The following is a 16,984-nucleotide window of genomic DNA, read 5'->3' as shown; positions in this document are numbered from 1 at the left end:
CAAAAACAAAAAAAAATTCAGACACACAGAAATCGGACACTTTAATTGAATAAGTATATATTTTTTGTCGGTCATACGCATGGATAAATAAATAAATAAATAAATTCCTTCTTTCATTCTTTTCGATTTATAGAGCAATGTCACAACAATTCAAGAATCATTTTTATCTTATCAAAAGTATAAATGATTTCCAATACTCCTTCGATCGATATTGATACTGATAATTGGTAATAATAATCGAAATTGTGATTAATTTTTTTGCTTGGTTTGTTTTGATTTGACATTTTTTATCGTTTGCTTTGTTTATATGGTGCAATCTAATTGTGTACTACTACTAGTACTACTTAGTGTGTTGTAATTAATATTTGTGATTTGTGATGATAATAATAAGCTTGTTATATCAATAATTGTTATCCAGTGAACCGGTTTTGAATTTGGAATTTTGTTTTCGTTTTCCAAATTATTGTGTGACCGGGGGTGCAACTGTTGTAGTCAAATTCAATGCTGCTTTGGCCGCTTCTTCACGTTTTTCTGCAGCATTTGCCGCTGCAGTTGATCGGCTGAAATCGGCAACAATCAAAAAGTATGAAGCAACAGCAGCGATTGTCTGTTTAAACATTTGTTCAGGATGAAATGAAATTGTTATTAATTTTGTTCATCTCCACATATGAATTACATAACAACTTACATTTGAAATACTAGCATTGGTTATGACAAACAGATCCAAACAAGAGAAACCAATGGTAGGACCACGAACACGATGCAAAAATGTTGACATCTATAAAATACATTGTAAAATGTTTGAAAAGTATTTGGAAAAAAAATCTTACGTTAACTTCAAGATCGATTGGTAATTGAAGCAATGACAATGTATGCAACGCTGTATATGGACTATGAGCTTCTGCCGATACATCGGCAGCCGATAATGAGATGAATGCCAAGAATAGTATAGTGTGGAGGAATACGGTCCATGTAACAATGGCCAATAGATCATCGAATTCAGCAAAGAATAGATTATACAATGCATAACAATTGCAAGGAATATGGCATAGATAGTTGAAAAATATGAATGATTGCCAAAAGCTATTCGATTCATCGACCAATTCGCATATTTCATTATGTTCATAGTACAACGTTGACAATGCATTGTTCTTACTGCCCAATGGTCCAGGGTCGGATTCAGCCAATGCTTCAATATCTTTGCACACCTGTTTGAAACGATTGGATAGAATTAAACAGACCAGATTGAAATAGGTCATTGTAAACATATTGATTCCAGTCATGAAGAATATCCAAACAGCTTGTATGCCAATCCATGGCAAGAACATTTTGAAAGTTGTATCATCCATATTCTCATAGGCTGTAAGCAAATAAAGCATGGCAACCATACCGGTAGCAATCAATACAATCAGATTGTTCATTATGATCGTTATCTGAGTTCGCCGTTCATGATTGTTCGTATCGTACTTGGCTGTACGTATCGAATTTGTTTGCATCTGTTTCACCGATATGAATGGAACTAGCCAGGCCAACTATTGAAAGTTGAAATATTTTCATCAATAATCAATCAATTTACATCATATCAAGCTATCAATTGAATACCTCGCTTTCGTTTCGCAAGAAAATTGTCGCTATGATGGCCGTCTGTAATGAATAATAGAATGTAGGCATCAGATAATACATTCGGTAATCATTCCAAAATCCAGTCAAATCGCCCATCATCAATTGAATTTCACGATCACCGATGAACATTAGTACAAAACTACGAATGGCAAAGAACCATAACAATAAACAAACGAATTGACAATAGAAACGTTTTAGATTTGACGATGTTTTATCCTGTTTAACTGGGCCATAACGCTGGCCGAAGTCTAGGCCAGATGATATTAGGCTAGAAAATTCGAGAAAGAAACACAGATTATGGTCCAATCAATTGTTTCATAATGGTGATGAATGGAAATTACCCGAATATTTTAAAATAGGATTCATATGCCAATTTCGGTATGGTGAATGCATCTCGATTCAGCATTTGCGAATTGAAACCTTTCATTTGATCCATGATTAACAAAGATATGATTCAGATGTATGAAACACAATGTTAACCAACAACAATTTTGATCGGAACACAACCACCACCAGCGACAGCGTTTAGCGAAAACTATTCGCAGTGCACATATATCGTTCCAGAATTTCTGAACCGAGAAAAAAATTGAAATTAAGTTTTTTACTTTCCAACGTACTTTTTCTGTTTCTTTTGTTGTTGTTATTGTCGACTGGGATACCTTGGTTTCCAAAACTTGAATTTTGAATTTTTTTTCAAAAAAACAAAAATAAATTATTGAAATTACGGTTTCTTGGTTCAGTAGAACAGATGAAAATTAAAATCGATATTCATATGACTTTTTTCGAAGAAATTTTCGATTTTTTTAATGTTTGACATTATCTGGCATGCAATATCTAATCGAAATTTTTGCCGAAAACGAAACCCAAGTTTTTGAATCCATTGTCGGAAAGAATAATTGTTTTTTAGTTGAGAATATTTGAAAAAGGCATTTTAAAAATTTCAGCCCCATTGAAACCTGGAAAGAAAATCGAAATTCAGTGTATGAAAAAAAGATAAGAATATCGGTAAAATTCAAACTTGTTTTTTTTTTGTTTTTCTTGTCTCATGCAGACGACCACAAATACCATGGTGATGATCGTGATCATCAACATATCTTAAATGTCTATTTTGTAAAAAAAAACTTTATTCGTTTCTTCATTATCATTTTTGTACAGAGAAAAAATTTTTAGATTTTTACATTCATCAAATGAGTGGATGGATGGAACAGCAGATACAAAAAAAAACAAGACAAATACAATCATATATCAATTACAAGTACAGGTGAGAGAGAAATACATAGAATAAGTACGCGTGAAATTTTTACAATTATAATTGTGATAATTTGATTTATTTGATTTATATTTACAAAAAAAAAATTGTCCCAAAATCCAAATCAATTGATCAATTGATCAATCAATCACAGAATTCTGCCATCTCTATGATCTCAAATTATCACAAGAGCAATTAATAATTAAAAAGATCAATTAAGTGATGATGATATAAACAAACAAAATAACAATTTATTTATTTAGTTATGATGATCGATGACGAACAAAAGTTGACAAAAGTGACAAACAATTTTCGAATGAGAAAAAAAATATTCAACATTTTTTTCTAAATGTGTGTGAGTGGACATGTTGTGTTCTATGATTGTACACAGTGGATGTGATGTTGGAATCAAGGCTATATTGTACATTGAATTGATTGATTGATTGGTGAAAAAAAAGATTGGATCACAAACAACAAATTGATGACAAATTGTTTGTGATCAGATTATCACAGGCAGATTATACATAGATGCTGCTTCAATAATTGATCATCGTTGATGATTGAACAAAAAGGGAAGAAGAGTTTGACCAGAATTGAGCATTGATTATTTTTTCAAATGATTTTGTTGTTGTTTTACAAGGCATTTCTATTTCATAAACATTGATAATTGATAATTGATAATTAGTCACATGGAACAATTCAAATGAAGTAAAATACGAACCGATTGTTTAATTTGCCAATTTTTCATTGCACTTTTATATTTTTCAAATTCATGACACCAGTCTGAATATATTTTACGAAATTCCGATTCATTTGGCGCTGAACAAGTTTCTGTTTGATTGATAGAGGTGAAGAAAAGATAAATGTTAGAAATGTTTGGTGATAATCATAATAATCAACAACTTACTTGCATCCACATTGATCGTATAGCTGAACAATGTATTCGATCCAAGGCGACAATCATAACGGCCTGTTTCACGATCAGTAACGCCCAATATAACGAGGCCATGATCCGAAGTGTGAACATATTTATCACGTTTGGGATACACTTCAAAACCGCTTGATTTATCACTACGAAAATAGTACCATTTCAATGGACCTTGTGTTTGTATGACAGTCGAAACGTCCGGACTATGTATCTGACATGGCAGATGAATACTTTGTCCCCAATTGACTTTCATTATTTTATGCTCAATAGTGCTATCACAAATCCCAGCCGTAACATTCATTATGTCTTGCATCAATCTGTGTAATCGTCATTCATTCATTCATTCATTCATTCGTTGTTTGGTTGATTGGCAATAATAATAAAAATGAGAGAACAAACAAAAAAGAATAATAAGAATAAGAATCAAAGTAACAATCATGTTCACCAATAATATGATGATGATGATAATAATAAATAATGGTATGGCGCCCAACTACACTATTCACAGATCGAAATAAATGGGGGGAACAAGAAAACTAATCTCGACACTTCAATCCATCGGTCGTATTTTTTTTTGTGGGGATAGATAATTTGTTTCATGTGCCAAATCAGGATCGATTACAATGCAAAAAAGGAAAGTGAACCGAAGAATTTCTATTTCTGTTTAGAAAGAAAAAAAATATTCCTATTCCACAAGGATAGATAGATGGTGTCGAACCATAGAACCAATAACCGAGAAAGAGAAAAAAACAAACGATTCAATCATAACAATAATTGCAGCCATTTGTTATCGTTATCGTTATTTTTTTTTGTTCGTTCAAAGCTATGCTATTTACCATCAATTCATTTCTATGCCATCGGAATGTATTATAATAAATTGGCACGATAGATAGACAGGATGCAAGCTCAAATCAATCGAATGTATTGGATAGGCGTAACCAATATATATTCATATTCATTGAATTGAATATGAATGAGTAAAATGGAAAAGGGATCGAAACGAGAATAAATGAGTAGTGATACTAACCCAATGGTATATGGTTTACATTCATTTTGATCACGATCCCAGCCACAATAAGGATCTTGAATGCACCTGGTACAGCTTTCATAACGACCTTTGCACATAAACAAATCGATTTGCCGGACCACTGAATCCGATGCAATATAAAGCGATTTATGTCGAGCAGATATTTCAATGGCTCGTATTGGTTCACCAACGGTCGCTTCAATCACATCGACCAGATTCGAATGAACCTGGCCAGACTGATCATACCATTCGATGATCTTATAAACGAGACCATTATTGGTGGCAGCAAAATAGGCTGTGTACTGTATGCCATCCACTTCTAACCGATCGACAACGATTCGTGTAAAGATGACATCTCTTTTGTAGAAAATGGGTTTTCCATTATCATGTTCGACGGCAGAATCCATCAATGGATGACCACGAATAAAATTAAGCACAGAATCGGGTAATACTTGAGTATCATTAACACATGTTCCGGGTCTTGGTTCGGGCACTTTACTGGATAAAACCGGTAGCCATGCAGATGATGATGTTGATTGTTCTTTGAATTTTCCATAGAAAACTTCTTCAATTTTGTTCAAACTAAATGTACAAATGGCCGAACCCATTAGGCCGTTTGTCGATGTACTAAATACGGCGTAAAATTTTCGATCATCACCCGGATATTTATAAACGCTTTCTGTATAAGAGAGAGAAAGAGAGAGAGAAAAGATGGGCAATATTAATAGTCAATTATCAAATGATGATGACATTTGAAATCAAGATAAATGCCGAACAAATTAATATAATTCTTCTTTCTTTTCACTGATAACAGAGCTCTTTACTCTAATACTTTTGAGGTGACATTAAATTTTCTTTTTAAAAAAAGAAAACAAAATACTATTTCTTTCGAGTTTGTGTGTGTCTGATGGTTTAATTTATTGGCTCAAAAAAAATTCCAATGTTGCGAAGATATAAATTATTGGGCATCTGCAGTTGAAATGAATCGAATCTTTGGCAATGCTATGGCGATGTTATTTTTTCGTTTGTTAAAAGCATCGTCAGGTGTCTTATCACTGATAAACACACAATCAGATTTGTTTCTGTCTTGTGACATCTTAATGGTGGCTAAAAATTGAGATTTTTGTCTGAGAAAAAAAAACGATACTTACGGATTTCATTGAAATAGAATGGAAATTCACCCGGAATCGAACAATTAAGTCTGGCCTTCAGAAATGATGCCCAATTCTTGTTGAGTATATTTTTGCCACCAGTATCTCGCTATTTATTCGATGAGTGTGGAAAAAAGAATGATAAAGTCAGCAATTTGATTCAGATGATTGATAAGTGATAACCATACCTTACAAACCCGAGCTACTCGTGAATAGATTGCCTTTCCACAGTTGATATATTCAACGGCGCTTTCACGAAAGAAAAAATAAACATAGTCACCAATATCGAATGATCCAACGAAATTGGGTTCTGTGAGGAAGAAATAGAAGAAAAAAATATGATCAATAATCACAATGGTTATATATTAGTGATTGGAAAAATGGAATTGAGCTCAATCAATAGATATTGTGATGATAATTTATATTAAATGAATAGAAATATCAACAAACAAACAAACAAACATGGAGAATAAAGATACATACTGTCAAGCCATTTGGAATCATATTTGATAGTTCGCTTGAATGGATACATTCGTTGCATAGATGTTGTATTATAAAGATCGGTACGAAAAATGACAGTGTCAGCTTTGGTAAATTCGGCCACTGAACCACTGTAAAGGCCGGCTAGATCACCAGGATTGCCATTCTCTACAAAAAAAATGATAATATATTGAGTGAGAGAGAGTGGAAAAATGATGATTCCGAAAAAAGCAAATGAAATCGAAAAAAAACTACTTACCAACCCAAATAGCAGTGGAATTATCTTCCGGATCGAATGGACATTTAGCGATACCGCTACCGATGCCAGGTAATGGTTCGTTCGATACGGTCAAATTGGACTGTATCATTTATGGAGCGATGATGAAGAATTTTAAAAGAATCGATTTTGCGAAAATTGAAGAAATATTGAGATTTCAACAAAGAAAAAATGAAAAAAATAAAAGAATCGATCAATGGGACGGTTGGGAATATTTTTAAATCGTTTTTTTACCAGTTTAAAGAAAAAGAAAAAAAAGAAAATTGATTTGTCAACGAATAACGAACGAACCAAATGGGTTTTCGTTCATCGTAAACAAACATTGAAACTTTTTTCTTTTCTTCAACGAATGAACAAAAAAGACTTACGTTAATGATCCAATCTTTGGGATTGTGTGCATTCGTGCCACATACATAGAAACGATCATGATTCGTACCAATCGGTTGTATGACACGGATATGATTACGGCAATCATAAAGCTAAAGCATGGCAATGATGATGATGGTGAAAAAAAATAAAAATAAAAATAAATAAAGTCAGTATTTTGTGTCCTTTTTTAAATTCTGAAGAAAATGATCTTGAAAATGCGCTCAACATCATCATCGACGGATTAATGGGTGGAAAGCCCGCCATCGCCGACGGGCTCAGAATCAATAGATTGCAGAATCCATCCGAGAATTTTATTTCTATTTTCATCGATTAAAGTTTAGTTTCTTTTTTTGGTTTTAAAATTAATAAAAAAAATTTCATTTTATTTGGAACCCAAAAGTCTTATTATCGCCAAAAAATTGAAGTTCAAATACCCATGATGTTCGAATATCTAAGTGAGTGAATGAAAAATATTGAAAACGACGACGAGTGTATCACACACAATAGAAACAGAAAACGAAAATTGAAATTGTCAAAATCAATATCCAAGCTGGCTTGGCCGACCGATGCAAAAACCACTTTCTTCACAACCATTTTCATGGAGAAAAAGGAAACAAAAAATGAAAAACATTGTTATTGTTCCAACAACACAGCCAAATCAAAGATCGCACATTCGGTAAGAAATAACCGAAAGGCTCCAGGATTGCAGTGTGTTATCTTGACGAGAATTTTTTTCCTTTTCGTTTCCATTCGATTGCCTATTATGATACTGGTCGAAGGGCAAAGATTCACTGATGACGACTCTGACAATCTGGAAGCGCGCATTCAGCAGCAATCAAACGTGGTTTATTATATTTTCGATTAATCGCCCCAACAGACACAAGCGATGTGTGTGTGCTTTTTTCTTTGGTATAAAATCTTTTCTCCCCAAAAAAACCAAAGAATGGGACTTAATTTTTCTTACTTAACAGTCGTCATCGTTTTCGTTTGGCAGTTTATTATCATTTCTTTCCCTGTTTGTGTATGTGAAGAAAATTCGCTGATAGAACTGAATGAAAAAAAATAGAAAAGAAGATGAAGAAGGATAAAAGGAACAATCATCATCAAAGACAATTGGCGCCTACACATTGGAATCGATTTTGACGCCTTTTACGATTCTTTTTCGTTTTTTCTTCGGGCCAATTCAAGTGTAATACAGTGATGATGATGATAATAAATGAATGAATCAATTGAACGGCTATGCCAGAGCATACAAACAAAACGAAAATGGAAAAAAATCAACAAATCAAACACACACACACACATACGAATTGATTGAAAATCAAAAAAAAATTTCGTTTTCAGTTGTGAGCTAAAGCAGCAATCCAATTTCTTTTCCGGGTGAAGAAAATTTTCTTTCCAATCGAACATAAGACATGAATGAATGTGCCATTCGAATTCAAATGTAAATTATCTTCTTCTGACAATGTCTTTATGGTATGCTTTTTGTTCGTTTTTCCGGTTTTCGTTTTCTTTCCCCTTGTTCAATATGTTTTTACCATTAACGGTGGAATGTTTGAAAAAACCGAGAAGAATAAAATGGTTAGAGGCCATATGAAAATTTGGCATCAACTTTCTCTCTTGGTGGAACTAATTTTATTTATTTTAATGTCGATTTGATGATGATGATGATGATAATGATGAACATCATCATCATCATCATCATCATCAGCGTCGGTAATTTTCATTTTCACTCAATGATCCTCATCAACTGCATGTGGAAGAGAAATTAACCCAAATGATGCCACGATTTAGTTGATGATGATGATGATGGTGGAAAATTCATTCGGATTTTTAATTGAAATCAACGACAACGACGACGACGGATGATGATGAATGAAAATTTGATGTATAATGTAATGTGATGATTTTTGAGCGAAACAGAAAGAAAACATTACATGGTGGACACTTACCTCGGATTTGCCTTTGGCTATACAGCTTGATATGCTTTGTGGATTCAATTTTATCGAATCAAACTATTATGGATGTGGAAAAAAAGGAGAACAAATTGAAAATGAGAATTAGAATTAGAATTACAATTGAAATAAAATGAAAGAAAGAAAGAATTTCCAATCTACGTTACGAAATTAGATTTCTCGTTGCAACACAAATGACATGATGGACGTCTGGCAAAGATTCTCACATTATCTATCTATCGGCGAACCGAAAAAAATTCCATAGTCTAATCTGATTGATGGTCGAGACTCCTGGTTGGTTCTCAATGGATTACATTACATCTGAGTGAGCATACACACAGACACACGTTGTACATTACATGTTGTACTGTTAGTTGTATCAATTTGGTCCCATATATATTGCGTTTGTAATTATCGAAAAATATACGGTTTAAAATTTCTGGATGACATATAAGCTTAAATATGAAAAATAAATTAAAACACAAACACACACACAATGAATATCCTGTATCGTTCTTTGGTTTTGGCCGCATATTATCACACAACAGAGATTGTTAATTTGCTGATAAGGTAAAAATGAATAAATGAACAAATTGGATCTGCACAAAAAAAATTGAATGAAAATGAGAATATAACTCTTTTGTGTTTTCACAAACTTACTACAGACTGATGACGATGACAGGAAAATAAGCTAAGCTTTAAGTTTTCAGTTAATTTCGAATTTCGGTGTTGCATGTGTGTGTTTGAGAGAGAGAGTTCAATTCATTTTCAGAATCTTGACACGTCAGAATATTCAGTACAGAATGTGAACATAGAAACTATGCGAGATGAAGGCGTTTTTGATTAGAGAAAAAAAATGCCGAATCGAAACAATGAAATGTGATAGAAAAAAAGACTGCGAACCAGCGTTTTTCATTTTTTGCTTATTATGATCATCATCATCAATGATAGTTAGTCAATTTTTCTTTTTGTCATAGTCATAGTTGTTTAATTCATGGACAACAACAGTTCAGTGAGCCTATGCACATTTTACTCCTTTTTCTTTGCTTGCTTATCACCATCGCCATCACCATCATCATCATTATTGAGACAGACAAGAGAAAAACAAAAATCATAAATTAATCACATTGTGAATGAACAATGTAGAGCAAAACTAAAGGGAAAAAAGTTCATCATCATCATCATGATTGGATAGGGAAAACTAATGGCTCTCATCATCAGCAACAATAACATTCACATCTACCGGAATGTTAAACTGGATTGTGTGTGTGTGTGGATGAATCCAAAGTTGACTGCAACAAAAAAAAACACAATACCCTCTTCTTTTATCCAGTTTGTTGTTAAAGTCAAACATCAACGATTATCATTCAACAGAGAGAAAGAAAAAAACAAATTCATTTCTCTATCTCGCTCACCACTAATAGTAGTGTAGGTCTAATTAACTTGTCCATGTGTTTATGTGTGTGTGTGTGTGTGTGTGCTGGCGAGAGAATAAGAGAAAAAAATGAAAAAATGTTTCCAAAATAATAAGATAAGGACCCTTCGGTACATACACATCGGAATCAACTGAAAAATAACTTGATGATGAACATGGAAATTGAATTACCGTTCCATAAAAATATATAAACGAGATATCGGTCTTTACCATTCACTCATTTCTTTTTTGTTTATTATATGATTAAAGTTTCATGAAGTTTTTTTTTTTGTTTCTGTTGTCATAATCAGGAATGGATGATGGTTATGTAGCACGAATCAATTTCAATGTTGAAATGGAATAATTTTCTTGTTTTTTGTTGTTGTTGTTGCTTTGCTGAGATTATTATTGTTATGAGAATGTGGAAAGATCCTTTGCCTGTAATCGATCCTCGAATTTGGATCGAATATGTCAACACACACACAAGAATGACTATTGGCAAAACATTTGCAAGTGAAGAAAAACAAGAAGAAATCGACCCGGCATTCAATTCGGTTATTTATTCTTCTCGGCCGCCGTGTGTGTGTGTGTGTATTTATCGATGCAAACAAACAAACAAACAAACAGACAGATACCAATAGAAAATGGGTGAACAAAAAATCGATGCAAAGAATCGATTTTGAAAAAGATTCAAGCGAAAAAAAAAGAAAATGATCAGAATCACGGAAAAGAAAATCAACGAATGGTAAATTGTTGTAATGTAGAATTCTGAAATGCATGGAAAAATGTCAAATGAAGCAATGTTTCCAATGTTCAAAACATAAACCAGACCGGACATTGAACAAACAGATAAAAGTATCAACATCGAATTCTAAGATCGAGAAACATTGAAATATTTGATTTACACACACACCGACAAACATCCTATTCGTGTAAAACAAAGAAAAAAGTTTTATTATACGATAACTTGTTTTTTCTTTTTCCTTTTTCAGAAACTTTTTTTCGGAACACTTTATCTCGGATATTACAACATGAACAATGAAGATGAGTCGATTTCATTCGTTTCTCATCAATATGTTAGCCGTGTGTATTGTGTTGACAAGTTGTATCGGTTAATCTCACTCTCTCTCTCTCTTTCTCTCTCATTTGAATCAGTGAAACTTTTACAACAAAAAACTTTCACACAATGGACATGATTGCCAATGCCATCCACACATGAATATATGCTGCTATGCCATTGCATTTTATTTTCATTTTTCGATTGTTGTTGTTGTTCACAGGAAACATTACCATTGTAATGAACGTATGAGAGAAATTTTCACACTCGAGCAAAAGAAGATTCATTGTGAAAATAAGAATCACAAAAGACGTGTTTCTTTCATTCTTTTTTTGGTTTTTGGTTCAAGTTGATTTTTATTTTATGGCCCACATAATCATTAAAGATATTAATTTCTTTTCGCTTTACCATACGACGACAAACATTAGTCGACATTTATAGATAGTAGATGAATAAATGAATGTCTAGATAGATAAGATTTCTCTTGTTTTTCGGTCGTACTCTTCTCCTCTTGCCTTTCTTGTTCGTTTTGCATGTTCTTGTAAAAGTTGAGACGACGACGGTCATAAATCATAATATTTTTCTATCTATCTCGATCGCCCGATTCTAAGAATCGCTCACTTACACTCTCTTCACAGTAAGTTTCTCTCTGTTCTTTTCTTTTTCGATAAAACGAATTAAAAAAGTAAAAAGAACAGAGAGAAAATACGATTTTCATTTGAAATCAATGAGAAAAGGGGTGAAACATTCGAAACGGAAGTATAACAACACACAATCATACACAATGGAAATGCAATGAATTCGATCGATTTTTTTATTCATGCATGCATATGAATGAGAGAATCCTTAGTGAGCCATGACAATTAATTAAGCGTACCATTTCATTCACTCATTGTGTTGTCGGTCGATGTCATTACTACATACATACACACATAGATCAAACAAACATCATTTTGTGACTACTCATTCCGATCATAATGAATTAAAATGGCGAAATAATAAAGTTGACAATCGTACAATAATGGAATCAGAACTTGTGTAATGATGATGATGATGATGATGATGATGATGAGATGTCATATTGGTTTGTGCATTCGTTTTGTTTTGTGTTTTCATATGGATTATCACTTATTCTCTAGGATTATATTTTCCATCAAAAAACAAAAAAAAAATTTCTCTTTACAAACAGCAACTGATGAATGTAATCTGATCTCGATGAGATGAAAAAGAAAGAAAGAAAGAAGCTAAAACCGATTTAAACAATGTATTTTTTGCTCAACACTTTTCGATGCATGATGAATAAATTGCATAATAATAATGATCATGAAACATGATGATCACTAGCAAAATAATGATCCATATGAAAAAAAGATAAATTAAAATTATTAAGAAGCAAGATGAGAAAAATGAAACAGATTCAGCAAGCTCTCTCTCTCTCTCTCTCTCTCTCTCTCTCTCTCTCTCTCTCTCCTCTCTCCTTCTCTCCTCTCTCTCTCCTGCTCTCTCTCTCTCTCTCTCTCTCTCTCTCTATCTCTCTCTCTCTCTCTCTCCTCTCCTCCTCTCTCTCTCTCTCTCTCCCTCTCTCTGCGTCTCGCTCTCTCTCTCTCTCTCTCTCACACACACACAACCAGTTCTGTGCACACACTTATTCGGGATTATCAATGACGATGATAATGATTAATTTGAAAACAAATTGATCGACGGTTCAGTAGCCGGTTGAATGGTTCAATGGATGGATGAAAAATGTATTTCATTTATTCTAATCACATTATATCACTATTGGCCGTCTCAATCTTAGTGAACACACACACACAGAGAGATTAAGACGGGTAAATTCTTTCAAAAAAGCTCAATTTTGATCTATCGTTTTGTTACATAAATCGGTGCGTGTGTGTGTGTGTGTTTGGGTAATAATAATATTTAGCCGATTAAAAATATGCATTTTTTCCCAAGTCACCATAATCATTAATGAGGATTCAAACTGTCGAGATTTATTTGGTTCACACACACAAAACATTATTATCATTATCATAATCATAATATATCAGAGATGGATGAATAGTCGTCCATCGATAATGTTCACGAATTCTCTCATCATCAGTTAATGTGAATGTAATGGATTCATCATAATCATCATGCATCAAATGAAGCACGAACCAATTTAATACGAAAAAAAAACTAGAGAGAGAATCAACCCTTTTCTGAGTATTGAAAGGGGCCAACAGTTCACAGAGAAAAAGCCGCATCAATAGTGTTTAAAAGAAAAACTTGAGATTTTTTTGAGGAATTAAACTCAAGTGGTGAACTTTGATCCATGATATGAGGCCAAATCACAGATAAACTGGCCAAGAATTGCTAAAAAAGTGTAATATGAGAAAAGCCATTAAACATTTTTTATTTTTTATTATTTCACTTACAGAATCTCTCAAACACACTAAAAAATGAAAAGTTTGCTTCTTAAGTGCCGATGATTCGGTTAACAATAATAAAATGGTGCTATAGTAAGATTACAGCATCAACAACAAAAACAAAGATGCTAATAAAACAAAACAAAACAAAGCAAAAAACAATTTTTATGACTCAAGACATGCGAATCGAGTAGGAACTGCCTTACCAAAAATTAAACGAAACGAAATGAGTGAATTTGTTTCGAAACATGGATGCATGGATGGATTACGCACCAGTGATGAGTGGAATTTTCAATTTTTTAAAATTTCCAAAAAAAATATCACAATTAAAACACCGAACCAAATCGAACCGGCGACTTTTGAATATCAAGTGGCGCCAGCCAACGATTAGTGTTCAAATGAAAAAAATAAAACTTTTAAACAAAAACAATAAATTGCAGATTGCAGAATTTCTCCAATTTTCGGGTGTAAATTGATTCTTCTTTTTCTTCCTCTTCTCGGTTACGCGAAAATTGAATTTCATTCAACACACACACACGCACACTATATCATGTTGTTGTTTTAAAAACGAAAAAAAAAACAGAAAAAATTTGTGCCGAATGTCGTGTCACGCCGGGCGCCAAGTGCTACCCTCATTCATTCATTTTTTTCTTATTCAATTTAAATTGCAATTTTTTTATTCGTTATTTTTAGCATCAAAAAAATCATACAAAGCTAAAGCAGTATAATCTTGTTATTATTCTTCTTTGCCAGCCAAACACAACATTCACAACAACAACCAAGATATAATGACAAAAACCAGATTCAATATAACAACAACAACAACAACAATAATAAGTGTGAAGTGTGGAAAATTCAAAACCATTATTTTTATTAAGCGATTTGTGATGAAAACAAAATAAACGCTAGAGCAATGATCATTGATAATGATAATATCACCAAAGTCATAAGGCACACACACACACAAGACAAGTGTGTGTATTTAAATTGTCCTCAAATGGATAAATGACAACCTAAAAAGGATTGTCGGATATAAACCACAAACAAACGACCAAAAAAAGACCAGCTTAAAGATTCATTATTGGTTGGCTTTTTATGACAGCCATTCTGGCTAATAATCTGCGTGTGTGGTTTTTGTTTTCCAAATTCAGAATGAATGAATGATGGTTGAATTTACGAAACAAACGAATTTATCGAGTTTGTTTGATTGAAGAAAAAATGTAAATTTAAATGAATGAAGCCATTTTAAGGTTGGGGGATAGGCCACACATACATACACAATACATATACATAATATAATTATATACACAACATGTTTACACCTGTCGTCCATTATGACGCCAGGTTTACATCGTGATAATGATGATGTTTATGTTGATGATTGCAAAACGCTTTTTTCACTTTAAATTTTTTTTTTTTTGGTTGTTGTACCTTTCATATTTGCACAATCATAACGGGACTATATTTGAAAACCGAGCTGTCGCAGGTTGATGCAACTGACAAGCGGTCTTCAACATCATGATCTCTTGTTGTTGCTGCTACTGCTGCTGTTGCAGGTGTTACCGACATCATCAACAACAAACATCAACTTTTTTCTTTTATTTCATTGAAAGATGATCATTATTAATAAATTTTTTTGTTTTTCACCCAAAAAAATGGAAAAGGAACAACTTATACAGCCTGTATTAAAGTTTACATTTCACTAGTCTTGTGTGTGTGTTCCAAGAACCATTTTCAAGATACAAGGGGTACAATAGAGAGTCAAGTGTGTAAGAAAGGCACGTATGCATTCACACACACACACACAATAGACAAGGAACGAATTTGTTCTCTAGGGTCCCCATATAGACAACAGAAACAACAACAACATCCTTGTTTTTTCATGATTGAAAAAAGAAAAAGAATCTGGAAAGAAAGAAAATAAAGAATGATGACTAATGATACATGTTTTGTATACTGTATTGCGTTTTGGACACTAGAACTAACCAACGAAAAGTTACAATATGAACTTGGAATACTACTAGCGCATAAGTAAAAGAAGGATGATGAGCAACCGTTTTTGAATTCAAAAAAACATGATGATAATGAACATAACATTCATGAAGATAATTCAACAACCACAAATGATGTTGATAACCGATCAAAAGATGCAATTGGAACGAAAAGTCTATGTGCAATAATGATGATGAATTTGAAAAAAAAAATTCAGAAATACAGCAATTGTTTCTGAATCGTTTTTACATTTTTCCAACATCATCTCACCATTATATTCAAACAATATCTTGTACGACAATTTGAAGAGAATAACACAAAGAGATAATAGACTCGATTTTATAGCCAGATACAAAACAAAAATACAAAACTAGTGCACATATTTAGACGATAAAGATAGGCTACGAGCTGGTGTCAATCATCATCGTATTTATGTACACTGCACAACCTCTGCCCTGCGCATATAAAAAACCTTACAGTCAGGGGTAAAATATTTCAACAACAATTTTGTATGACCAAACAAATATTCTGACAATTCTCTAAATGCCGACCTTTTTTCATCGTCGTCGTTGTTGTTATTATTGGATTCTTTGATGATGTTGGAAGGAAAAAATTCCAATGAAATGTAAAGTCAATGACGATCATCATCAAATCATGTCATGAGAACAACAATCAAAAAGACTCCCTGTTACATACACATACAGACAAACGCAGAAAAAACAATTAGATTACGAAACATTGACGATAGGGTTATCATCACCATCAAGATCATCATGATGGAATCATGGCATCGATTCATTATAATTACAAAGGCTGAATATAATGATATATCGGCAGCAAGAATAAAATAAAATAATAACCCAGTTGCAGAAAAAAAGAAAGAGAAAAAGAGAATATATAATCGTTTTACAACAACTAATCGACAATGCAGAAAAGAAGAAAAAAAAGATTGGAAAATTAAATCTGAAAAAATAAAAAGTATCGGAAAATCGGAACTCAAGTTCAAACATCGATGATGATGGAATTCTCTTCCTCCCACAATTCATGCATTCAT

General features: G+C 33.0%; 2 protein-coding genes across 4 annotated transcripts in view; both read right to left on the bottom strand.

The window, feature by feature from the left end:
• Nucleotides 1-16: 16 nt before the first annotated feature.
• Gr64a (Gustatory receptor 64a) lies at nt 17-2,825 on the bottom strand. Its single transcript, XM_075732123.1, has 7 exons — nt 2,642-2,825; nt 2,241-2,579; nt 1,965-2,192; nt 1,603-1,891; nt 831-1,532; nt 689-778; nt 17-607 (listed from the first exon to the last, which is right to left on the bottom strand). The coding sequence occupies exons 3-7, from the start codon at nt 2,057-2,059 to the stop codon at nt 461-463; spliced, it is 1,323 nt and encodes a 440-aa protein (XP_075588238.1). The 5' UTR covers nt 2,060-2,192; nt 2,241-2,579; nt 2,642-2,825; the 3' UTR covers nt 17-460.
• The window catches only part of LOC124493440 (semaphorin-2A-like), a 69,966-nt gene continuing 55,711 nt past the window's right edge, over nt 2,730-16,984 (bottom strand). For 2 of the 3 annotated variants that reach the window (XM_075732121.1, XM_075732120.1), the window contains 10 exons: nt 9,057-9,119; nt 7,104-7,214; nt 6,718-6,817; nt 6,462-6,626; nt 6,167-6,288; nt 5,979-6,087; nt 4,828-5,506; nt 3,780-4,117; nt 3,594-3,703; nt 2,730-3,518 (listed from right to left, as the gene is read on the bottom strand). In XM_075732121.1, the coding sequence (XP_075588236.1) occupies nt 3,477-3,518; nt 3,594-3,703; nt 3,780-4,117; nt 4,828-5,506; nt 5,979-6,087; nt 6,167-6,288; nt 6,462-6,626; nt 6,718-6,817; nt 7,104-7,214; nt 9,057-9,119 (1,839 nt within the window). In that variant the 3' untranslated portion in view covers nt 2,730-3,476. Of the gene's footprint in view, nt 3,519-3,593; nt 3,704-3,779; nt 4,118-4,827; nt 5,507-5,978; nt 6,088-6,166; nt 6,289-6,461; nt 6,627-6,717; nt 6,818-7,103; nt 7,215-9,056; nt 9,120-9,418; nt 9,659-9,719; nt 9,976-16,984 lie in introns of those variants that run through there. The other variant, XM_075732122.1, reaches the window with a different exon arrangement.

Source organism: Dermatophagoides farinae, chromosome 6, assembly GCF_024713945.1.
Source record: "Dermatophagoides farinae isolate YC_2012a chromosome 6, ASM2471394v1, whole genome shotgun sequence".
Lineage (NCBI taxonomy): Eukaryota > Metazoa > Arthropoda > Arachnida > Sarcoptiformes > Pyroglyphidae > Dermatophagoides > Dermatophagoides farinae.
The sequence above is the reverse complement of the archived record's forward strand: the minus strand, read 5'-3'. Positions and strand labels throughout refer to the sequence as shown.